The sequence below is a fragment of the Peromyscus maniculatus genome, chromosome 4 (assembly GCF_049852395.1).
Source record: "Peromyscus maniculatus bairdii isolate BWxNUB_F1_BW_parent chromosome 4, HU_Pman_BW_mat_3.1, whole genome shotgun sequence".
NCBI classification, from domain to species: Eukaryota; Metazoa; Chordata; class Mammalia; order Rodentia; family Cricetidae; genus Peromyscus; species Peromyscus maniculatus.
The window spans coordinates 110,320,150-110,346,086 of NC_134855.1; the positions used below are offsets into that span (position 1 = coordinate 110,320,150).

The 25,937-nt window shown below is 44.1% G+C and overlaps 1 protein-coding gene across 1 annotated transcript in view; it reads left to right on the forward strand.

Annotated features, from left to right (window-relative positions):
- The first annotated feature begins 4,399 nt into the window (after window positions 1-4,399).
- The window catches only part of Cds2 (CDP-diacylglycerol synthase 2), a 51,217-nt gene continuing 29,679 nt past the window's right edge, over window positions 4,400-25,937 (forward strand). Inside the window, exon 1 of the mRNA XM_006983985.4 lies at window positions 4,400-4,737. Coding sequence (XP_006984047.1) covers window positions 4,684-4,737 — 54 coding nt within the window. The 5' untranslated portion in view covers window positions 4,400-4,683. The remainder of the gene's footprint in view (window positions 4,738-25,937) is intronic.

The window sequence follows — 25,937 nt, forward strand, 5'->3', positions numbered from 1 at the left end:
AGGAAGCAGTGTGGAGAAAACTCTGCCTACATTTCCAAGACTTTGGGAGTATGGCAGTCTTTGGTTTATTTGGTGGGTTATGGAAGGAAGGAAGGAAGGAAGGAAGGAAGGAAGGAAGGAAGGAAGGAAGGAAGGAAGGAAGGAAGGAAGGAAGGAAGGAAGGAAGGAAGGAAGGAAAAGAAAGGAGAAACCAAGCAAACAACAGATGGGAGGTGTTTTATTTTGAAATGATATTATATCCAATAATAGTAACTGCCTCTTAGACTGGGGTTGCAGTCAGTCTGCACATTCTGGGAGACTAGAATCCCAAGCTCTATTAATCAACACAGTATTTAAAAATAAAGGAAATAACAAAAGGTTGTAATGAAGGGAAAACACTATGTATAATAAAATACACCTGAGGGTTGGAGAGATGGCTCAGTGGTTTAGAGCACTCCATTGCTCTTGCAGAGGACCCAGGTTTGATTCACGGCACCCACATGGTGACTCATAACCATCTGTAACTCCAGGTCCAGGGGATCCAATGCCTTCTTCTGATTTTGACCTATGCAGTTACCAGGCACATATACATGAAAGAAAATTAATCTAAAAAGAAATTTTACAAAATGTCTGAGTCCTGGAAAAATGAATTCAGAGTGAGGTAGTTTCAATTAATTGGCCCCCATAAGCTCACAGGAAATGGCACTATTAGGAGGTCTGTCCTTGCTGGAGTAGGTTTGGCCTTACTGGAGAAAGTGTGTCACTGTGGGGGTGGGCTTTGAGGTCCCCTATGCTCAAGCTATGCTTAGTGTAGAGACAGTTCACTTCCTGTTGCCTGTGGATCACGATGTAGAACTCTGTTCTTTCTCCAGTACCATGTCTGCCTGAACATCACCATGTCCCATCATGATGACAATGGACTAAACATTTGAAACTATAAGCCAGCCCCAATTAAATGTTTTCCTTTATGAGAGTTGCTGTGGTCATGGTATCTCTTCACAGCAATAAAAATCTCAGCTAAGACACAGAGGAGAGACTAAATATAATGAGCAGGGAAAAAATAATAGAACCAAGCCCAGGAATTAAGGAGACACAAGAGAATGTGAGGGAACCAGATGCTTTGGCTGGGGATAGAGGAAGATTTTTTTTTCTGTTTTTTTGAGACAGGGTTTCTCTGTGTATCCTTGACTGTCCTGGAACTCATTATGTAGACCAGGCTGGCCTCGAACTCATAGAGATCTGCCTGCCACCAGCTCCCAAGTGCTGATATTGAAGGTGTGCACCACCACTGCCCAGCTGAGGAAGACTTGTTACTGTTAATTTTTTTCTGCAATTGAAGGGGAGCCATTAAAACGGATACCAAGTGCTGTTAGCATGACTTCTAGAAATGTCTGATTAATGAATTCTTGCTCTCCTTGCTTTAGGTGTGAGTTCATTTAACCAGTTCAATTCACTACTTGGTGTGAGTTCAATTAACCCAGTAGGTCTGATGATGATAACTGAGAACTTTGTTAGGTCAAATTCTAAGGCATTATCTAGTTGAGTACATGTTTCATGACTCCATAACTCTGACTTATGTTAATTGGTTTCCAGGTCTTGGTTAATTTTATTGGAAATATATGGGTGTTTTGTCTCCATGCATGTCTGTGCCCTATGTGTACAACTGGTGCCCTCAGAGGCCAGAAGAGGATATTGTATCCCCTAGGACTAGAGTCAAAGACATTGTGGGCTACCATGTGGGTGCTGAGAATTGAACCTGGGTCCTCTGGAAGAACAGCCATTGAGTTATCTCTCTAGTCCTGTTTTATTTACTTGTTTGTTTAGTTTTTTTTGAGGCAGGGTTGAGGTGATATATTGTGTACCCTAATAAAATTTGTGTGAAGGCCAGAGAACAGAAGAAGCCACTATTAAACATAGAGGCCAGGCAGTGGTGGCACACACCTTTAATCTCAATACTTGGGAGTCACATGCCCTTTAATCCCAGCACTAAGAAGGAAGTGATATGACTGGGTGGAGAAAGGTATATAAGGCATGAGGAGACAGGAACTAAAGCTTTTCAGGCTGAGGAGTCCTAAGATGTGGCAGTGGCTTGTTCCTCTGTCTCTCTGATCTTTCAGCATTTTCCCTAATATCTGGCTCTGGATTTTTTTTTTTAATTAAAAACACCAAATTAGATTTTATGTTACACAGGGTTTCTCTGTGTAACATAAAAACACTACCTGGCTCCCCGCCCCCCAGTTTTATTCTTTAAAATATTTATTTTATTTTTGTGTATGTGTGGGCCTGCATGGGTTTATGTGTGCATGTGGACCATGTGCATGCAGGAGCTCCTGGAGGCCTCGGGAGGAAGTTGGAACCAGAATTACAGGCAGGTGTGAGCCACCGTGTGAGTGCCGAGAATCAAACAAATGGCTCGGCAAGACCCACAAGTGCTCCTAACCACTGAGCCATCTCTCTAGCCCTGTATTTCGGTTTTGGAGACAGGGTCTCATGTATTCTAGGCTGGACTTGAACTCACTATATAGACGAAGATGACTTCAAACTTTTGATTCTCCTTTCTCATACTGGTATTCCACATGTGTACCCTCATACCACACCCAGTTTGTGTGGTGCTGGGGGCTGAAGGCAGGCTTTGTGGATGCTAGGCAAGCACTCTACCAATTGAGCTACATCACTAGCCCTCTAGCCTTCTTATATTAGACTGGGCTTGAGATGGAAGAGCTGAGCTTGTACAGGCCAATGCAACATTCTTCAACTACATGATTGGTACCCAAAAGGGTGGCTCTGCATAGTAATACCTTTACTTGTCCCATAGATGTGGTCACTCTGAACTGATGCTCTTCTAAGTCCTTTAGATACTTTGATAAAGCAGTGACAAAAGGTGTAGGTCAAACTGGTGTTCACACAGACTCCAAAGCATTTATAAGAATTTTAAAATTATCATCTGCATGTTTATTTTTAGAGACAAGACAGAACAGCTTTTGTGGTCCGAAGGCCAAAACCAAACCAAACCCAAACCCAACAAAAACGTCAACAACCAGCCAAGCAACAAGAGCACCCAAGTATTTGTGCAAAGCTGTTAAACAGGAAACAAAATGCAGAGTTCAGAGGTTCTGAAGGCTGTCTATTTTACTGTCACTTTGAATGTCTTAACAAGAACTTCAGAATATACTCACGGAGACCAGTGCTATTAATGTCTTTTTTCAGATATTTCCTGAAAACTCACAGCTCAGATCAAAATCGCTAGGAAACTGAATCTTGCCTGTGGCGAAGCCCTCTTACTGTTAGATTACAATATGGTTTAGGACTGGGAGCCCCTGGTTTGCACAGGGCAATGCTGGCACAATACCAGTGTTACTGAGTTCAGGCAGCCCAAGAGAACAGTGGCTACAGGGTGATTTTGGTAACAAACATCTGGGTTCTAATTCTTTTTTTTTTTTTTTTTAAGATTTATTATGTATACAGTGTTCTGCCCTCATGTACACCTGAATGCCAGAAGAGGGCACCAGATCTCATTACAGATGGTTGTGGGCCATCATGTGGTAGCTGGGAATCGAACTCAGGACCTCTGAAAGATCAGACAGTGCTCTTAACCTCTGAGCCACAGGTTCTAATTCTTACTAGTTATTTTTGTAGTTTCCAGCTAAATGCTTTTCCTTTAGAAGTTTAAAATCATCAACTGATTAGGCTGTATCAGGGTTATAGGGGAGCCATAGAAAGCATTCCTGTCAGCCAAAAGATCTTCCAATAATCAATTGTAGGAAAAGCTCACTGGTACAATTTGTTAACATAAGATAGGCCTGGGTTCTATCTTCAGCACAAAATGAGACAAAGACTTAAGACAAGAAATTTGTAATACTTTGGATGATCTTACTTGCAAAAATCATATCTATCCATTTCCAAGTGTGTGTGTGTGTGTGTGTGTGTGTGTTTGTTTTGAGACAAGGTCTCATTGTGTAGCTCTGGAACAGGCTACATAGATCAGATCCGCTTGTCTCTGTCTCTTCATTTGTGCTCAGAAGAAAAAAGGCATGTGATTTGAACGCGACAAACCAAAGCGATTTCTGAGCTTGGTGCCTAGACAGAATCAGTGCTCACTAATTTACTAGCAACCATGGCTTGGCAAGGCAACGTGCTCTGAAGTTTGGGTTTCGTCTCTGCTATGACGTCTTCTGTTCAGAGGTCCACCTGGGCTCTCCACTTGGACTCCACTCTGAGAGCCGCAAGTGCTGGCCAATCCCGACCGCTGAGAGGCGCTGTCGTCCTCCCCCAGTAACGGGTTACCTCCTACGCGGGCACACGCGGTAGGACGCAAGCGCCTATTGGTTCGTTGTGCCCCTCCCTCCCGTCGTTGTCCAATGAACGCCTCGAACTCCGCCTACCCGGTCCCGCTGCTCCGCCCCCTGGCGTCTAGGCTCCCGGGCCGAGATGGCGGCGGTGCGCGTGCGCGCTGGCTTACAGCTTCCCGGGAGGAGGAGGAGCGAGCGGCCGCTAGGGAGGCAGCGGCTCCCCTCTCCCGGCAAGGGCGGCGGCAGCGGTGCTGGGCGGGGCCGGGCTCGGGGCTAGCGGCGCGGCTGCAGGGGCTGTGCGAGGCACTGCGGGGCTGCGAGGCGCTCGGGCCGGCGGAGAGGCCGTGCGCGCTGAGCCGACCTCCGCGGCCACCGCGCTGCTCGCCCTGGGTGACGTCGTCCCGGGGTCCCCAGCATGACCGAGCTACGGCAGAGGGCTGTCCGCGAGGACGCACCGCCGGAGGACAAGGTAGAGGCGTCGTTGAGTGCGGCGGGGTCGGGGGGTGGGGTGCGGGTGCCGGCTGCCTCGCCCTCTGACCTTTGTCGCGGCCTTAGGCACCAGGCCTGGGCTGCGCAGAGGGTCGGCCGGCGTCCTCCGCTCGTGGCGACAGCCGCCTGTGGGCGCGGGGAGTAGCCTGGGGGCTGGGGGGTGTCCACGCCTTCCCTAGGCCTTCCTAATGTGGAGACTGGACACCCCACAGACCTTGCCTGGCGCCCCGTGAATGCGATGTTAAGCTCACCGCTCGTTTAAAAAAATGCTGCTGTTAATTGGGGGGAGTGGGGGAGACTTCAGGCCATAGCATTTGTCCCCTGGGAGGTTAAAACCCATTCTTGAATTTGAAGGATTAAAACATGAAATCTGTTGGGTTCTATCAGGGAGGCATCTAGATTCACGCCGTGGGCCGTCCGGGTTAATGAGCAGGTGTGTGCGTGCTCCCGATGGTGGGTTTGTTTACTGCGCCAAGTGTGGGCATTGATGGGGTAAAGGAAGATGGTAAGGAGGAGGCCATTTTGGCAGGGACACAACCAATGTGGGGACGCTCCTTTAACTGAAAGTGCAAGGTTTGTGTGGAGAAGTTGAGAAAGGTGGAGAGTGGTTGTGTTACTGTGGACGTTGTATGGCAGCGTTTGTGCTTCCCGACTTAGCAGTGGTCAGAATCAGTGATGAAGGGTAGAACATGGTGAGGGATCCTGGACCAGAATGATGGAGACTGGTTAGCTCAGGGTTGTCAGCTGGTGACCTGCGGATGCTTTCTTAAGCCCACACGCTGATAAGGAAATAAGGGTTCTTCTGACGGTTTCTAGCCTGTCTTCAATACTGGAGCATTTGCCGCGTTTCCTCTGATGAATAGTTGATAGAGTTTAGTATCTTTTTGTTTGTTTGAGACAGGCTTTCTCTGTGTAGCCCCGGGTGTCCTGGAACTGGCTCTGTAGATCAGGCTGGCCTTGAACCCAGAGATCTGCCTGCCTCTGCCTCCCGAGTGCTGGGATGAAAGGTGTGGGCCACCATGCCCGGCTTAGTATTACCCCCCCTCCCCCCATTCTGGTTTTTATACATCAAGCCCTACAGCACCCACTTTTGTCCTCTGAACTTTGGTTTGGTTTTAGACAGAATCTCTTTATGAAGCCCTGGCTAGCGTGGACATCATCCATTTCTGCCTACCCTGTGCTGGAGTTAAAGCCACCCAGCCAGCTTGTACCATTTGGCTATGTTTGAATTGGTTAGAGAGAACACCAGGAAGGAAATGAGCGTAAGCTTTGGTGACAGTATGCCAACAGTAATTTTACTAGGAAGAATGTTCCAGATGAAAGATAAAGGGCTTAAATAACTGTTACTACTGTAGACAGTGGATCATCAGAGAACTCTCTATCCCTTTGGAGAAAGTTGGGGCTGAGGTCAAGACTTAGGAGGATCTTGCAAAGACAGTACTTAAAAATCTCTAATCTTCCCCTTGTGGTATGGTAGATTGGCCCTGAAGAATGCTGCTGTATTCACCTTGGATACTCGCTGGTGAGTTTGAAGGCTACCCTGTGACCCTGTCTAGTGAAGGGTGACTGCATGCTTAAAGTTAATGGGGGTTCTCGACCCAGGAGGTATGAGAAGTGGGAGAAGAGGGCCTAGAGGGGCAGAGTCCCGGCAGAGGCGGAGGATCTGAGTCCTCTGGGTGAGGCCACCCTGGTCTACAGAGCAAGTTCCAGGATAGTCAGGGCTGCATAGAGAAACTCTGCTTATTTGTTTTTGAGGGGGAGCCTGATAGCTGGTGGAATACAGTTTCTCTCTCTCTCTCTCTCTCTCTCTCTCTCTCTCTCTCTCTCTCTCTCTCTCAAAGTTAACTGTAATAACTAGATAAGACAAAGCCACTGTGATATTAGTAGGTGAAGCAGTTTTTACACTCCCCTTGATTTTGCCATTCACATCCATATTTTATATAGAGAAGCTCCGAGGAGCTGTCCAGCCTTAGTAATTACAAGTGCGTTTAAACCACGTGTGCAGCGATGGAGGCTTGTGGTTGTGAGGTCTGCTAGGTATATGCTCCCTAAAATATAGCAGTGATGCATTCTGCTTAAAAGATTGTTGTAGGCAATTAGCTGATGCAGGGTAATGGTTACTTATTATATCTAAATTGTTCTGTATGGGGTTTATAAAAATAAAAAAAATACAAATTATTTTAGTAAGATAAAAATGGAATTTAAAAAATAAAAATCAAACAATAAAAATATTTTTAATAAAGTACATTTAGGAAACAGTGTAATACATTATTTTCTTTTGGTGAGTATGTAGTAAAATTTTAAAAATCTCATTTTTTTTAAAAAGGATTTGTTTTTATTTGTGTTTCTGTGCCTTTTTAGGGAGATGAAATTATGGAATTTGAGCTCTGTTACTTCATAGTACAAGAATCCAGGGAACATTTTCCAGGTCAATTCTTTAAAGGACAATTTTGAAAGATTCCTCAAAATGTTACAGTTGCTAAACTGTTTGCAAATCTGTCTCGTTAGTAGACAATCACCACGATCAAAATAAGCTGGAGAATGTGTTTATAAAAGTCAGAAGGTATTTCGTTATATTTAGCATCTGAGAATGGAATTCTCAAAGCCAGTTGCTAATAAAGGAAATGTTCTCTGGGATCTAGAGTCCCAAAGCAGTTGCCAAACTAAGACCCTTGGAAGTTAAGCTTTAGCACAGTTCTACGCTGCCTGGCCATGTTTTCTCAGCAAAAGGATGCAACTTGGACCAAAACACTAGAAATGTTTGGTTTGGCATTTCGGGAGACTTTTGTTTTGGACTTAAATGGAAGGTTCTGGGGTTTCTGCTTTACTTAGATGCTGCAATGGTGTGAAAGTTACAGCTTTAGTTGTTTCGAAGGCTTCCATTCAGGATGGATAAAGTTAGTATAGACAGGTAGCAAGTTATTGATTGATCCACCTATCTATGTATGTATGTATTTTGAAACAGGGTCTTGTCGTGTTCCCTGCTGGCACACAGGCTGGTCTCAGACTTGCTTGCTACGTAACGCAGGCTGGTCTTGAACTGAAGTCCTTATGTCTCTGCCTTCCCAGGACTGGTCTTACAGGTGTATGCCACATCTGGCTAGAAAGGAGAATTCATTTTAACTGCAAATAATCTACCTCGTGCCTGGGCTCTGCCACTGACCACTTCTCTAAGTCAGTTTGTCAAGCCCTAAACTATAGGCGGTGAAACTGCATGTGCTTCCAGTCATCTGACTGGATTCAGGATTCAGTGTGTGCACGGGTATACCCCAAGTGTGGTGCATCGTCAGAACATGTCAGCTACTGTTGCTGCTGGTTCAAGTCGATTTTTTGGGGGGTTTCAATTATTATTATTATGACTTGTTTTGGCATGTGTTTAAACCTTCAAGTGATGTTTAGAATAATGCTTGGCCTTCTGTGACCTGTTTTGAACTCATTTTCTTGATGAATTTTTCAGTGCTCAAATGGCACACTTTAACTGTAGAAGGACACTAGGTGTTAGTATGTGCAGTCTTCGGCTCCTTGGTGCCAGGAAAAGTGGATCCCAGGGCTTCAGGAACATTAGGCGAGTGCTCTGCCGCTGAGCCATATCTCCAGTCCTCTTCTTACTTTTTTCTTTCATCAGAGAGTGAGTGTCATTAAGTTGACTAGGCTGGTCTTGAAGTTGAGCTCCTCCTGCATCAGCATCCTGAGAATAGGTAGGCTACAGGCTTGTGCCACCAGGTCTGGGTTGTAGTTACCTTCTTCCATAGCATTAACTAGGATATACTTCAAGACTCTCCTGAATAATTAAAGTGGTTTTCGGGTAGATTTTGGGAATAAACTACTGAAATCTTATTTTAAGAGCTATAACTAGGTTTTTGGAAGCACAATTTATATCTAATTTTATAATTAAAAAAAGATTATTTTACTGGACGGTGGTGGCACATGCCTTTAATACCAGCGCTTGGGAGGCAGAGGCAGGCAGATTTCTGTGAGTTTGAGGCCAGCCTGGTCTACAGAGTGAGTTCCAGAAAAGCCAGGATGGTTTTACTGAGAAACTGTCTCAAACAAACAAACAAACACCAAAAAAAAAAAAAAAGAAAAAAAGAAAAAAAGAAAAAAAGAAAAAAAGAAAAAGAAAAAAGAAAAAAAAATTATTTTATATGTATCGGTGTTTTGCCTGCATGTGTGCCCACAGAGTCAGAAGAGGGCATCAGATCCCCCGGAACTGGAATTATTTATTGATGGTTGTGAGCTGCCATGTAGGTGCTAGGAACTGAACCCTGGTCCTCTGTGCTGTTGACTGCTGAACCATCCTGTGTGAGGCGTGCATTGACACCTGTGGAGGTCGGAGGATAACTTGAGGAATGGGTTCTTTCCTTCCACCTGTTGGATCCTGGAGATTGCATTTAGGCTGTTGGGTTGGCAGTAAACACCTCTACCCATTGAGCCATCTTGCTGGTATCTATGTTGGTAAAACAATATTATTTTATTTTAAAGACTCAGGTACTTCCCAATTTATGACTACTTGAAAATCATTTTTCCCACAAAGCTAATTTCATTCAAAATACTCTGCATGCATTTGCATATTTCTTTAAGTAACATAGCTAGTTAGATGTAGAGGGGTTGATAGTGTGAAGTTTTTCTCTCATGTTGCAAAATGATGTCTTTAAGAATATAGGATTAATGCTTTAATTTACAGTCTTTAGGAGTTCCTATTTTGATGAGTTTTGATTTGGAAAAAAAAAGCCTAAATTTTATCTGTTTTTCTTTATTCCTTATTTATTTATTTATTTATTTATTTATTTATTTATTTATTTATTTTGGAGACAGAATCTCACTATATATTCCTGGCTGTCCGGGAACTCAGTGTATAGGCCAGGATGACCTTGAACTCAAAAATCCCCCGCCTCCTGAGTGTTGGAATTAAAGGTATGTGCCACTACTTGCCTAATTTTCTTATGTAGTTATAAATAAAAAGTTGCACAATCATCTTTTAAGATATAAAATGTAAAAGCAAGTATGGTTTCAGTGTATGTAGTGAGTGTTGGGGAGAACCCTGGTGGTCTAGTGGTTAGGGTTTGGCACTTAAATCCCCATGGCCTGAGTTTTATTCCTGGTCAGGAAAGCCTCTCCAGGCTGGGCAGTGGTGGCACAGGCCTTTAATCCTAGCAATTGGGAGGCAGAGGCAGGCAGATCTCTGAGTTTGAGGCCAGCTTTAGTGAGTTCAGGACTGCCAGGGCTGTTACACACTGTCTCAAAAAACATGGCCGGGCAGTGGTGGCACACGCCTTTAATCCCAGCACTCGGGAGGCAGAGCCAGGCGGATCTCTGTGAGTTCGAGGCCAGCCTGGGCTACCAAGTGAGCTCCAGGAAAGGTGCAAAGCTACGCAGAGAAACCCTGTCTCGAAAAACCAAAACAAACAAACAAACAAAGCAAAACAAAAACAAACAAACAAAAAAAGAGGGAGAGAGTAGATTAGACAATTCTTGGTCGTTTGTTCTCTGATTTTATATTTTGAAGTCCATCCCTGAGAGTAGCCGCTGGGGCATCCTTGAGTGGAACTCAGTTTGGGCTTGGCCACCACAGAACTCCACTCAGGGCAGTGTGTGAGGCTCTTAGAGGAAGTGCTGGCTGGCATGACTAAGCATCAGAACTATGTGTTCTAGCATCATCAGTCATCAGTGTCAGCAGCTCCCAGAACATTCTCTCTTCCAGTCAGCTTTGTACATTGCCTGTGGCTCTAATATACTTGGTGGCTCTGGTTGATGTTGATGTCAGTATGTCTGGGTCATATCTATAGTTTAGTTCCAGTATGTGTGCTCATGCTCACATGTGGGATGGAACCCAGGGTCTTGTACATGCTAGGTAGGTCATCTACCAACTGATCTATGTCCATAGGCACTATACCAATTTGATTTCCAGTGATCTTTTTTCTTTTCTGATTTAAATGATTGTTTTTGTTTTTGGCAGGGGGTCAAACCCAGGCCATAATGGTTGCACTTCAAGTATTCTATACCCCTAGCCCTTTAAAAAAAATTAAACAATTATTTTGTGTGTATGTATGTAGTATTCTATACCCCTAGCCCTTAAAAAATTACACTGTGTGTGTCTGTGTGTGTGTATGTCTGTGTGTGTGTGTATGTGTATGTATATATGTCTGTGTGTGTGTGACTGTGTGTGTGTGTATACATGTGTGTATGTCTGTGTGTGTGTGTCTGTGTGTGTAGGTAGGGAAACACCCTACAATGAGTGTGTGGAGGTTGGAGGACAGCTTTGTGGAGTCAGTTCTCTCCTTCCACTTCTATGTGTGTTCCTGGGTTTGAACTCAGGTTCAAACCATCTCTCAGGCCAAGCCCTTGGTTTTTTTGAGACATTCAAGCTAGCCCTGAACTCTTGATCATTCTGCTTCTGCTTCCTAAGTGCTGAGATTATAGGCATGCATCACTGTCCCCAGCTGAGAAACTCATTGAAAGTGACTCTTGTCATACATCTCACAGTGCAAAAAACTCATTCTTTAGATCGTTTAAAGCATCTGTGTCCATATTTCTCGTTTTCATAATTGTCTGTCATTGTGACATTGTATAGGCTGAGTGGATTCCTTCATACAGCTTGTTTGCCCGTGCTTGTGCTGTGACAGTTTCTAGTCCTTGATTGGCACAGGAGGCTGTGGGGTTAAAGAACAGCCAGCCACTCCTCCAGTTTGGAAAGGAGACCTGGGCTCTTGACTGTTAAGTTCGCCAGAGTCCTGTTGAGTGAATACTGATTTGTTCCTGGCATTACGCAGAGTTTCTGCTTTCCAAGTCTTGTTCTGTAGTAGCTGTCTGATTGGGGGAGTGGTCAGGTGCCCCCTGCCCCCTTAGCCACCTTCCCCGTGGAGTCACTGATCTTTGACCTCGTGTTTATCCAACAGTAGGGATGGCACTGGGTCCACAGAGCTGCCCGACCTCGAAAAGACAGTTCAGTTTTATCGTGTTATTTCAGTGGCCGAGCTTGCTGGGTCAGGATTGGAAGGGAAGGGTGCTCTGGGAGGCGCCTTTCTCCTGCTTGTGTTTCTCCAGAGACACACCCCCTTCCATGGTAAGTTGTAGAGCTCCCGAGGGCTGCTGGTACCTGTGGAAAGGCCTGGCCTGTCTTGCCAAGATCCGATGTCCTTTTGATTTGGGGCCTGTGGCATCAACCTCTCTGCAGTAGGGTCCCCACAGAGCCATCTTGAGTGTCCTGAAGACTTGGCTGAGAGTTTGAAAAGGCCTTTGGGACCTAGGATCTGCAGGCTCTGCTGTGTTTTTGAGTCTTGGATACTCAGAGATGCCCGTCATACACACCTCCCCACCCCCAACTTAGTGACTCTTGGAGCTGTGTCTTCCCCGCCTCGTTTCCTAGTCTGAATGCGTTCCTCCGGCCTTCTGGCAGTGCAGACTGGGTTTGTCTGGTTTCTGAGTTTGTCGTGTTCTCTATGATGACCCCGTGCCTACAGCTTTTTACTCCTCAGTTACTCAGGCTTGAATCTGCTAGTCTTTGGGCCCAGTGGATAAGCTTGCTGCCAAGTCTGACAACCTGAGGTTGATCCCCGAGTTCCACATGATGGAAGGAGGCAGCCAACTATTGGAAATTGTCCTCTGACTTCTATATGTGTGCCATGATGCGCTCGCGCATGCGCGCGCGCACACACTCACTAAGTTAATCTAAATTATTAAAAAGAAATCTGTTAGTCTTGTGTATCTCCTCTGCTCTTCTGCCCAGTCTGGGACTCCGGTTCTGACCCAGTGTTTCCTGGATTTCTTACCTGCTGCCCTGGCACATTGCCAGGAGTTCAGGACTCAATGCCTTCACCTTTAAACTCTTCCCATTGAGCTTCCTCTGGCTCCTCAGGCCTGGCTCTCAGCACCTGCTGTTCAGGTCCATCTGTGCTTTGCCTCTCCAGCCCTTCTGAAGCCACCCTGTGAATTGTGGAGCCAAGCATAGAGTCCTTTGTGTCTCCCCTGGTGCCTCCTCCTGCTGGATACCTCTGTCATTGATCTTGGTCCTTGGCCCCAACCTCCGAAGTAGCTTTCCCTGTCATCCATCCTCTTCCACTCTGGCTTGTTTACATCTCACTTTCTCAGTGGAAACGATTCAGGCCTGGATTACAGAAACAAACAAATGTGTACATGTCCGAATAAAATCTGTGAAGCCATGAGAGACTCAACCACAGTTCAGCTCCTGTGGAGGCCGCTGTGTGACTGAAATAGTGGCCATGAGTTATCTTTCCTCTTTGTGCTGATGGAAACAGTGCCCTTACAGTTCTTTGTAGACAGTGTTTCAAACTTATTCATGATTATGAAGAAACAGATGAAGATAAAGATACTTACTGTAGAAGCACCAAAAAGAGAGAGAGAAAAGGTCTTAATTCTGCTTTAGGTACCACTCTAATATTTTGATATACAAGTCATTTCATTTTAGATACTTTACACATTGTTGCGTTCTGTGTGTACAGCTACTTTATGACTCATGATTTCCCCATTTTTCTAAAAATGTAATTTGAATATTGAGATTTTTAACTCAGTATTTTTTTTAAGATTTAGTTAATTTTATTTATTTATTTATTTTTGTGTGTGTGCGCGCACGCTTTGTCTGCATGTACATATCTGAGTACCAAATGCATGACTGATGCCTGCAGAGGCCCAAAGTGGGTTTCAGATTCCTTGGAACTGGAGTTACAGAAGGTTGTGAGCTATCACATCAATGCTGGGAATTGGACCTGAGTCCTCTGGAAGAGCAGCCAGGGCTCTCAACTACTGAGGCATCTCTTCAGCTCCTCAGCATCCTTAAAACATATTTTTTTATTATATTTATTTATTTCTGTGTATGTGGCAGAGGACAGTTTGTGGGACTTGGTTTTTTCTTTTCTCTTTGTGGGTTTTGGAGACTTAATTTAGGCCACCAGACTTGGTGGCTGGTGCCATTCCTTTATGAGCTGTCTTGCTGGCCCTTACTATCATTTTTTTAAACTTAAAAAGATTATTATTTTTATGTGTATGTGCCTGCATAAATTTGTGTGCACCCCATATTTGAAGGAACCTGTAGAAACCAGAGGAGAGTGTTGGATCCCCTAGAACTGGAGTTATAGGAGGTTATGAGCTGCCATGTAGGTGCTAGGAACCAAACTCAGGTCTTTTGCAAGAGCAGCAAGTACTCTTACCCCTTAGCCATCTCTCCAGCCCCATCCTTCTTCATTTTAATAGTGATAGGCCATTGTGTTGTGTGCTGAGCCTTAGTTTAATAAACTGGTTTGGCTATTAGAAGTAGTGCTATATGAGAGCTGTGATTAAAAACAACACTAAATTCTTATTCGTGCATTATCTTCTTGGAAGATTCTTTTGTTTAGAATTACTGACCCAGAAAAGGATGTCCATTGTTTAAGCCTTTGATACAATGAGTGCATTTCCTTCTACAGGAAATTGGTAGATTCCACAATGTGTAATCTTTCCTTCACTTGCTTCTTGATTTTCAAGAGAAGTATTATAGCCTGGTGATGACAGTGCAGCCTTGGGGGTGGCTTGCCTGCTTTGTACTGTAGCACTGTACTAATTTGCCATCTAACAGTGGGCTGGGAATGAGGGCATATTATTATTATTATTGTTCTGAGGCATTCTTTTGTTCTCCGAATGAAGCATACTTTTGAACAGGCTACCCCTTTTTCTCCAGAGGAATTTTTACCTGACTCTGGGTATATAGGTAAATAAAGTAGCTATACAAATCAAACATTTAATTAACTTTGTAAGTTTATTTTAGGGATTGGGGCCATCCCTAATAGCTTAGCTATCAAATTGCTTGCTACATGAGCATGAGGAATTGAGTTTGGTACCCAGAACCCCTCCCAAAAAGCTAGACATGGTGGCACATCTTGTAATCTAGCGCTCTGGAGGCAGAGAGAGGCAGATCTGTGAATGTGACGTCAGCCTGGTCTACATGGTGAGTTCTAGGACAGCAGGAACTATGTGGTAGAGGGACCCTATCTCAAAAGTCAAACAAAATATTATGATTTACTGTGTGTGTGTGTGTGTGTGTGTGTGTGTGTGTGTGTGTGTGTGTGTGTGTGAGTGTGAGTGTAAGTGTACCAGCCGTGGTGTATGTGTGGTGTCGGAGAACAGCTTTCAGGAGTTGATTCTCTCTCTCATCATGTGGGTCTGGGAGATCAAATTCACTTGTCAGACTTGGTAACAGGTGGCTTTACCTGCTGTCTTAGTTTCTTGCCTTCCTTTTTTTAAGGTTTTCTCTTCTGGGGGCCCTGGAGTAACGGCTCAGCGGTTAGGAGTGCACACTGCTCTTGCAGAGGACCCAGGTTCGGTTTCCAGCACCCACATGAGGTGGCTCACAGCTGTTTTGTAATTCCAGCTCTGATGGGCCTGAGGTCTCTGGCACATACCCACACATCGATACACACAAAGTTAGAAAACGATAAAAGGAAATCTTAAATTTAAAAACTGCTGGGCATGGTGGCACATGCCTTTAATTCCAGCACTAGGGAATCAGAGGCATGTGGATCTCTGAGTTCAAAGCAAGCCTGGTCTGCAGAGTGAGTTCTAGGACAGCCAGGCCTGTTACACAGAGAAACCCTGTCTCAAAAAAAAAAAAAAAAAAAAAAAATTGTGTATGAGTATTTTCCCTGCATGTCTATGCACCATGTGTATGCAGTGCCTCCGGAGGCCAGAAGGGGGCAATATATAATTGGAAACTAGAGTTACAGACAGCTATTAGCTGCCATGTGAGTGCTGGAAACCAAAACCCTAGGTCCTCAGCAAGAGCAGCAAGTACCCTTTTTTTTTTTTAGATTTATTTATTTATGTTTTTTAGATTTATTTATTTATTTATGTTTTTAGACTTATTTATTTATTTATTTATTTAATTTATTTATTTATGTGTGTGAATGTTCTGTCTTCCTGTACATCTTCATGACAGAAGAGGGCATCAGATCCCATTGTAAATGGTTCTGAGCCACCATGTGGTTGCTGGGAATTGAACTCAGGACCTCTGGAAGAGCAACCAGTGCTCTTAACCACTGAGCCATCTCTCAAACGGCAGAAATTGTTGGAAACTGATCTGAACCCAAAATTCATTTAATAATTTTTTTTATGAAACTTAAGTAAGCAACTCATACAGCTGTTTTTAAAATCAAATATTCTAACACAATACAATCTAAAGATATACAAAATGAATTTAATACAATTAAATTAAATTAAAAACAATTTAATACCTATTGAGTGACAACAGCATATTGAGTCTGTGCTTTTCATAATTAAACTATTCTTCTATCAGCACAGAAAACTGTGTGTAAAGACATTTCAAATCCACAACACAGTTGCCTGGAATTTGAGCCAAGAGTTTCAGGCACTGCTTGTTCATTGGTGCTAGGTGCTTTGATAGTGTACGTGTGCAAAGTACCCTTTCTATGTGCTCAGAACCAGGGCCCCATGCTGTGCAAAGTGTGGGAATGCTCTCACAAACATCTTGGATTCATTATGTGTTTGATTTAGAATTTTTGGTTATTTCTCCCATAGAAAGCTCTTACTGTTGCCAAATATGAGACCACATTCAGTTGGGTGACTATATCAGCGGTTCTCAGCCTGTGAGTTGTGACCCCTTTGGGGGTCGAATATCCCTTTCACAGAGGTCAAATCAGATATCCTGCACATCAGATATTTACATTATACTTTATATGTAGCAGTTATGACAAATAACAAAATTACAGTTATGAAGTAGCAATGAAAATGATTTTGTAGTTGAGGGTCACCCAAACATGTGGGACTGTATTAAAAAGTTGCAGCATTAGGAAGGTTGCCAACCACTGCTCTATATGGAGTTGACATCCATGATTTAAGAATTGGTGTGTGTTGCTGGGTGTGGTGGCGCACGCCTTTAATCCCAGCACTTGGAGGCAGAGGCAGGCACATCTCTCTGAGTTTACAGAGTTGGAGGCCAGCCTGGTCTACAGAGCGAGTTCCAGGACAGCCTGGGCTACAGAGAGACCCATCTGGAAACAGTGAAACAAACAACAGAACAGTGACAACAGGGACCCAAAGCCAGGAGTAGGATTGAGTCTTAGTGAGGGCTCACTGTCGTCTAACACGGTGACCAAAGCAAGGGAGGAAGGGTTGGTTTCCGCCTGCATCCCACCTCACAGTCAGTCCGTCCATCCCGCGGGGAGTCAGAGCAGGGACTCACACAGGCAGGAACCAGGAGGCAGGAGCTGATGCCGAGGCCGTGGAGGAGTCTTTCCTTCTGGCTTGCTCAGCCTGCTTTTGTATCTAGCATCCAGGACTACCAGCCCAGGGGTAGCACTGTTTATCAAGAAAATGTACCACAGGCTGGAGGCATTTTCTTTTTTCTTGTTTTCCTTTGGTTTTTCAAGACAGAATTTCGTTGTGTAGCCCTGGCTGTCCTGGAACTAGTTCTGTAGACCAGGCTGGCCTGGAACTCACAGAGCTCCATCTGCCTGCCTCTGCCTCTTGAGTGTCGGGATTGAATAAAGGCACACGCCACTACCACCTGGCAAGATGACATCTTCTTAACTGAGATTCCCTCTTCCAAAATAACCCTAGCTTGTGTCAAGTTGACATAAAACTAGCCACCACACTGAACTTTAGAGCAACCAAGTAGTTGATTAGGGAAAGTATGTCTCTATAGAAAGTGGCAATGGAGTGATAGAGCATTAGGGCCTGGGGAACTGTAGATGAGTAGTCAGACCCTGGGTTCAGTCTCCATTACTGCCAAAACAATAATGGAGCTGCATCAGCCCACATTGAATTAATGGAATGAGAAGTAATTGTGCTGTCATAGAGGTAGCCAGATATATTCCGTAGCTTCTGACTGGGGAGTGTTCTTAGAAAAATCTCACTTGCAAGTGGTCCGAACTTTAGTTGTAAAGACTAATTGACAGGAAATTGAAGGACAGAAGAATACTCGGAAAAACACACTGGACTAATGGCCTAGGTGCTTCTGTAAATAAATGGCTCAGAGATACTCTATTTCCCCTTGAGACAGGGAGTGTGAGGGGCAGGTAGAGATGGTGGGAAGGTAAAATCACTTGTCACATTGACAGACTTAAAGAATATTAATGATTTCTGAACTTTATTTGAATATTGATTCAATCAAACTTATGCAGAAAAATAATTGAAATTATTGGGTATATTTGAATATTTCATATTTATATTTTTTAATTTTTATTTTTTTGAAGGTGTGTGTTCTTAGCCAGGTGTGGTAAAAGCCAGCATGCCTTTTAATCCCAGTACTTGGAAGTCAGAGGCAAGCAGATCTCTATGAGTTCGAGGCCAGCCTGGTCTACATAGAGAATTCCAGGACAGCCAGGACTACATAGTGAGACCCTGTCTCAAAGAAACAAACAAAACCTGAAACAAAAGAGGTGTGGTCTTGCTGTGTGCAGGCTTGCTCTGAACTCTAGGGCTCTAACAGTCCTCTGCTCGGCTTGCAAGTAGCTTCAACTACAGGCACCATCCATCCTCTGGCTCTTTAATATTAGGTATTTATTTATTTATTTAATATTTATTTATTATGTATACAGTGTTCTGTCTGCATGTGTCCCTGCAGGCCAGAAGAGGGCACCAGATATCATTACAGATGGTTGTGAGCCACCATGTGGTTGCTGGGAATTGAACTCAGGACCTTTGGAAGAACAGTCTGTGCTCTTAACCACTGAGCCATCTCTCCAGCCCAATATTAGGTATTTATTATAACATAATGAACTTAATTTTCTGTAAGATTTTTTTTCTTTTTGAAATAGTCTTACTATGTAGTATTAGCTGTCCTACCTGGAACTCTTAGAAATCTGCCTGTCTCTCCCTCACTAGTGCTGGGATTAAAGGGATTTACCAGGCTAAGTGTTTTTTTTTTTATTTTTTTATTTTTTTTAAAGATTTTATTTTGCTTGTGTGTGCATGTGTTTGTGCCTGCATTAGCCAGAAGAGGTTGTTGGATTCCTTGGAGCTGGAGTTTTAGGCAAGTTATGAGACATTCACCATGGATGCTGGGAAATGAACTCAGGTCCTCTGTAAGAGCAGCAAGCTTTCTTAACTGCTGAGCCATCTCTCTAGCCCTGAATACTTTTTCTTACGGTTTGATCATCTGAAGTGCTGATTTTTCTATCTAATATCAATATCATCAGAACACTGAAAATTTAAATCCATGATAAAACTGTCCTTCTCAATGGCTAAAATTGAAAAGGGGATGAAAGTACTAAGAGTTAACAGATATGCAGAACAAATGCATTGTTTGGGGAGTATAAGGTGGTACGAGTAGTGGAGAAAATTGTTGGGCAGTGTGTGTGGAAGCTATGTATACCCGAACCAGCTAGGTTTGGAGGCATATTCCTGCTCACACTGTAATCCTAGCACTGGAGGCAGATGAGGATCAAGAGATCAAGGTCACCCTCACCTACATAGTGAACTTGAGGCCAGCATGGGTTGTCTGAAAACAATAACACTCCTCCGTTTTTTGTGATCAAGCCTTTCCAGTCATAGGTGATTGATTGCCCAATGGAAATTCTCTACCTATAGCCTCTGAAAGACAAAGTCTAGACTGTCCTTCAAAGATGTAGGAGTCCTGCAGTACAGGGAGTGCTGTGAAAAGTGTTGCTTTCAACATGAGTGTGCAAATACCTGTCTTTGCTCCCCACCCCCACCCTAAGAGCAGCCACTATAATGAATGAAATGTGCTACTCATCAAGCAGCAGAGGACCAGAGCTGCCACTGTCTTTGGGTATGGAAGTGACGGTGTGTGACTGGGTCTTGAGCAGGGTGACACACCCTCTGCTCCCTAGTGTTCTGGTTCGGGTGAAATCACAACGGTGGTATGGGTTCCTTCAGTTTCTGTGTTGCTGTCAGTCTTTAATTGACCTGTGGACTCTGAATAGTCAAGCTCTAGGCTGAAAAAAGGGTAGAGTGATACTTTATTATAAGAAAAGACTTAATTGGAGGCGTTATAAGACGTTTTAGTTAAATGTTGGACCTGTATTTTAAAATTATCTACTTATTTTTATAGGTGTGTGTGTGTGTGTGTGTGTGTGTGTGTGTGTGTGTGTGAATGTCAGATGAGCGAGGGTACCTGAGGCCACAAGAGGATGTGGGATCCTCTGAGATGGAGTTCCAGGGGTTGTAAGCCACACCCACAAATGGGACTAAGCCCGGGTCCTCTGGAAGAGCAGCACATGCTCGTGAGCCACGGAGTCATCTCTCCAGCCCCTCTTTTTAAGGGAAGTATTTCTCCATTGCATTGCCACAAAGAACATATTATTAATGCCAGCTTCAAAATGCCAGTGGCTTTGGGGACTGCACATTTGAAATTTTGTATACTTTGCAGAATGGATGGTTTCTCTGTTATGTGAAGTTTTTTGTGAGGATTTTCCTATGCATTCATTTACAGTGTTGACTGGGTTTTGAGTTACAAGACTTTTACTTTCTGTATAAGCTTAGACTGAGACCACACTAAGGATATCTTCATGAAGTTGGTGTGTTTGTCTCTGTCTGTTGTCCCAGGAAAACCTTAACTGGGGAGGGGCTGCAGAGTATGTGGTCTTGGTCCCCTTTCTCCCCTTTGGTCTTGCAGAACACGTCACTTCCTAAGTCAGTTTTCTTCTCGGGTTTGGTGGAAGAGCCTCCCAAGGAATGGAGGCTTCTGAGTGTCTCAGGAGAACCCCACCTTCCTCTGCACTCAGTTTTGCGGAGCGGAGGTGGTGGCGGTGCTTACAGTTCCTTGAGGCTTGCCGACTGGAAGCGGGAACATCCTGGAGCAGTGTGAAATGATGTACCACAGAGCCTGTCTCCTGAGACCCCATCAGCCCCGCCTCTCCTGAGAAGCTCTCTGGACTCTTCCAGCCCATTTCCGTCTCTATTCTTCCCCTTTCATCTGTGGAAATCACGTCCACACCTCCATTAGTTGGCATCTCCGGCCATCCTCTCAGCAGATGGTCTTAGATTTCTGCAAGTGGTGTGTGTGTGTGTGTGTGTGTGTGTGTGTGTGTGTGTGTGTGTGTGTGTGTTCGACTCCCAGGTTTGGCTCTCCTGCAGACGCAGTCATGAACTCCTCTCAGATGGCTGGACCGAGGTCCTAGCATGTGTGGCTTGGCAGGAGGTTGAGGTGGAGTTGGTGGTGGTCAGCTGCTTGGCAGTGAGAAGCAGGCCTCTGATCTGGGGCCAGTTAGTGACCGAAGTGTTGGGAAGCACAAAGAAAACGGGCCTGCCAGTGTTTTATTTTAGTGCTGCAGTGCCTGTGTTAATGCTTCATTAACACACCCAAGGATTTTATTCCAGAGGACTTAGGATTTAAGAAATGAATAAGGTCAAATAGTTCAAATAGTCAGTCTTTGGACGTACCACAGAATAGTAATTAAAAACCTAAGTTAATAAAAATGTAATTTTGAACATCAGTTATTGTTCCTGGGTAGGTTAGTAGATAAAATTTAAATATTATTTCCAGTTAAAATTTACCAAAATGTCCCACGTTAACTGAGTGTATTAAATACAAAACCCAAACTTAGATTTAAAGTGAAATGCCCTTTTAAGATGTACCTCGGTGGTGACATTGACTTAGGTATTTTTGTCCCTCCAGGAGAGGGAATGGTGGGACCGTTGACTGCCACTTTCCTCTTAGTCCCCCATTGCTGCTGGGTCCCTGTCGTGTGGTAACTTCGAGGACATTGAGACCAGCGGGCTCTGGTCTATGTCTCCAACACAGGACTTCCTGTTTGTCTTGCTGCCCTTCGGTTTCATCTCTTTAGAAAGTCCTTGAACGTGATGAGACGGTCTTCAGACAGAACCTTTGCCTTGTTGGTTGTTTTTCTTCTCCTGAGGGCTATGCAGGGAAGAAGGCTTCTGACACGTGGTGCAGGTGAGCCTGCCAGTGAAGACAGGCTTGTCCTTCAGAGTGCATTGTGTCATGCGGGGCTGGGGTGTGGTGCAGGGCTGGGGTGTGGTGCAGGGCTGGGGTGTGGTGCTGGTGATCACACCCAGGGCCTGGCACATGCTACCCCAGTGCTCTTCTGCTGAACTGTACCCTCAAGCCCAAGATTTTCATTGTAATAAAGGGTGTCCTCTGTCTGCCAACACCCTTGTTGGCCCCCAACACTAGGATTTGCATCTGTGTATGTCTGCTTCCATGTACATGTTATTTGGGAATAAAAGCTTCACAAAACAGTACATCCCTGGCTGTTCTGGAAGATCAGGCTGGCCTCTGTAGATGAGGCTGGCCTCGAACTCACAGAGATCTGCCTGCCTTTGCTTCCCAAGTGTTGGGATTAAAGGCGTGTGCCACCACCTCCCGACTGCAAAACAGTAATCTTACTGTCTGTGAACATGTTAAGTTTGCTGCTCTTTGATTTTATCGTATCTACTCTTTCTGTAAATCTTTGTTGACTGTAACAGACATACACACATGGTAATTTCACAGTGACTTTTCATAAATTAAGCACATACCATCAACAGCATCAGACCAAACAGAGCATTCCCTGTCCCTAAGGAGGCTGGCTGCTGTGGGGAGGCTGCTGTGTGACATCTTCTGTTTGATGACCTCTCTCATGGGAGCAGCCTGCCTTCTGGTGCTTGTGTGTGTGTGTGTGTGTGTGTGTGTGTGTGTGTGTGTGTGTGTGTGTGTGTGTGTTAGTTGTGACCCACTAAACTAATTTCAAGACCTAGTGGGTCTCAACTTGCTACTTGGAAAAAATTAGCCATATTTCACCTAATTATTCTTGAAGTAGGAATTTTCTTTTTCTTTTTTGGTTTTTTTCAAGACAGGGTTTCTCTGAGTAGCTTTGCGCCTTTCCTGGAGCTCACTTGGTAGCCCAGGCTGGCCTCGAACTCACAGAGATCCACCTGGCTCTGCCTCTCGAGTGCTGGGATTAAAGGTGTGCGCCACCACCTCCCGGCTGGAATTTTCTTTTTTGTAGACGAAAAAGATGAAGTCCAAGATGAGTTGGTTTCTCCCAGGATCACATGGCTCGTGCTGTTTGTCTCATTCCCATGTTGTCCTCTTCCTGAGATGGAGTGTCTTGTTTAGAGGTCACTTGTAGCTGGTTTTGTTTTATGCTCAGTGCATCCCTCTTAATGTGCTTTCAGAATGGATGTTCATTAGGAAGACCGTTTTAGTGAACTGCCAATATTAGCACTCTGAGCATGAGTCACTTCCATTTGCTTGTTGCTTTGGTGGTGTTTTGGAAAATTTCTTGACATTTGTCCTCTGGTCTCAGGATAGATGGAAACTGCAGGGCTAGATGGTGTGGGCTGTCATGTAGGAAAAGCTTAGTGCCTCCCTTGCTTCCCCTGTGTAGCTTGTTGGAGATATTTCTGTCTAGCCCATGTCTCAGGGCTTAGCATACCTACTGGAAGCCTCAGTGCAGCAGTCCTGTCCTCCTTGCCTTCTGATTGAGAGACTACTGCTTCAAACTAGCTTCCCTGGGAGTTGGTACACCGAGAGCTGCTGAGGTCAAGTCCCACAGTCTATATCCAGAAACTCCTGCTCGAGGATGCACCTAGGGACTCTATCAGGCTGGAAATGTTCCCTAACTTTGTTAATGCTTAGCTGAGACTTAGTTCCAAGAGCCTTGAATTTTCAGGTTCTTCTTCACCATGGGAGGCAGACATGGGAGATAGTGAATAAACCAAGTCCCTCCCAACATGGAGTTTATGTTCCATTGAGTTGAAGGAGACAGATGAATGCTTACTGTCAAGAGTTAATGAAGTTATACAGAATAAGAGCACATTCCTGGAGTCTTTTGATAATTTTAAAAGGGAGGCTGAAATATCTCTCCAGACCTCCTCAGCCATTTCCATATTATAATGGAATCTACATACTTTTATATTTTAGCTGCAGGCTCTAGATCATCAGATGAAGTATTTCCAGTTATAAACTGTTGTATACTTCTCAGTTAACAATTAAGCTTGTGAAACGTAGGTGGAGTATACAAGCGGAACCATCAGTTTCCCAATTCTTGTTTTCATAATTGAATGAGAACCCAGGCAGTTTCTGGGCTTTTGGGGCTGACCAGGACTTAGTACCTGGGTGGTCCTCCTCTCTCATAAGATTTGTCCCTGAGCAGTACTGATTAGTGCCAGAGATGTAGTGTTGGGTACTGATTTCCTCTTTGCCATCTCTTCCTTCTGTCTGGCCTCAGTCTCCAGAACAGCTGGTGTTACAGGGTGGACCACTGTGCCAGGTTTTGTGCAGTGGTTTTTAACTGTGTTCTCTGTAATTGTGTTGGGGTTCTCCTCATGAACAAAATGTAAATCTAGTCGGGAGGATGGTAGAAGACAAGACTTTCATTTACACTGTATCCTCTGTACAGATGACTGAGACATTTTAACATGTGTGTTGCAGCAGTGGGCCAGTGTGATAAGCATGATAAATTGGCTGCTTTGAAAACCATATAGAAATTTGTGCCACTTAATGTAGAATAAGGGCCAAAGAATAGCTTACCATCCTCCATATATTTATTTAAGGAAGAATTTATGTTAAGACTTTACAGTTCGTTTGGACTGTAGCATTTGGGCGTATACCAAATGACTTCATATCCTACAGCAGAAATCCTTGCATGTGCATGTGCATTGCTGCCCTGTTCACAATAGCTAACAAATGGAATCAACTCAGACAGCCATTAACCGATGAGCGCATAATGAAATGTTAGTGGGATTTTATGCAGCTGTAAAGAGAAGTGGGATTATGAAATTTGCAAGAAAATGGATGGATCTGGGAAATATTATGCTGTGAGGTAACCCAGATCCAGAAAGACAAATATCACTTGATCTCTCTTCTAAATGGATCTTAGTTTTGAATATTTAGATTGGTATGTTTAATTTGGAATGTCTGTAGTGCCAGGAAGATAGAAAGGGCCTATGACAGGAGAGGGGATAGCAGAACATGGGATAGGAAAGTAGGGGCCTGAAGTACTGGGGTTACAGGCTTAAGTGGTGCTGGTGAGGAGGAAGGGATGGGGAGTAGGTTGACCAAAATTAAAGATGCATGAAAAAGCCTTATAGGGATCCAATTTATAAGCTAATCAAACATTCATTCATTCATTCATTCATTCATGCATTCATTCATTCTTTTATTTCAAAGGAGTTTTAACCTTTGGTACCCTGCATGAGTAGACAGTGCTTTCCCCAGAAGACATGGTTATTAAATGAGAATTTTGCTGAGTGTGATTGCATATGCCTTTAATGCTAGGACTTGGGAAACAGGGGGGCAGATCTGAGTTTGAGGCCAGTCAGGGTTACAGAGTGAGATTCTGCTTTTCTTTTCTTTCTTTTTTTTAAAAAAAAAATTAAATGAATATCTCAGTGCTACGCATAGGCTACTTAGGGGATACTTTCTGTGAGTTATTGGTCAGGAAGGCTCCAAAGGCCACCAAAACAGCATAGGCTATGGCCATTGCTTTTGTTTACCCACCATAACTAGATGTAAGACTCAACACACTTGGTTGCAGGACATAGAGAAATGAAGCTGGGCCTGACCTAGAACTTCTTAGCTGCTGGGTAGCTTTTATAATGCTGAAAGGTGCTATGTAGGCCCCTGGGGAAGAAATGCTACAGTTCTAACCTGCCAGGCAAGATGTGTGCCTGGGTGCAGTAGTGGCATGACCAGTATAGATGTAACCAAAGCTTTGTGATTGGATTGGAGGCCTTCTCCATAGGAGAGAAGATTCATACCTGGTGAAGATGACCTGATACTGTTGTCTTGCTAAATGGGCATGTTGTCAAACTGTCTCCTAGATAGTTATGTTTATATCCATTGTCTTAGCTACTTCTTTATTGCTGTCATAAAATACCATGACCAAAGCAACTTGTAAAAGAAAACTTTTAATTTGGGCTTCTGGTTTCAGAGGGTTAGAGTCCCTGGTGGCAGAGCATAGACTTGGCAGCAGAAAGAACTAAGGGCTCACATCTTGGTCTAAAAGCAGGAGGCAAAGTGGCTACATACATGTACTGGGAATGGTGAATCTTTTGAAACCTCAAAACTCCCCCCAGTGACGTACTTCCTCCAACAAGGTCACATCTCCCAATTCTTCCCAAACAGTTCTACCAGCTGGGGACCAAGTATTCAAATGTCTAAGACTTGTGAGGAGCATCTCATTCAAACCACCAAACCCATAGGTCAGTGCTGTTCTCAGTCTTGATTAGACAGTGTTCTTTTTGCAGTAGGCATCAGTCAATGCA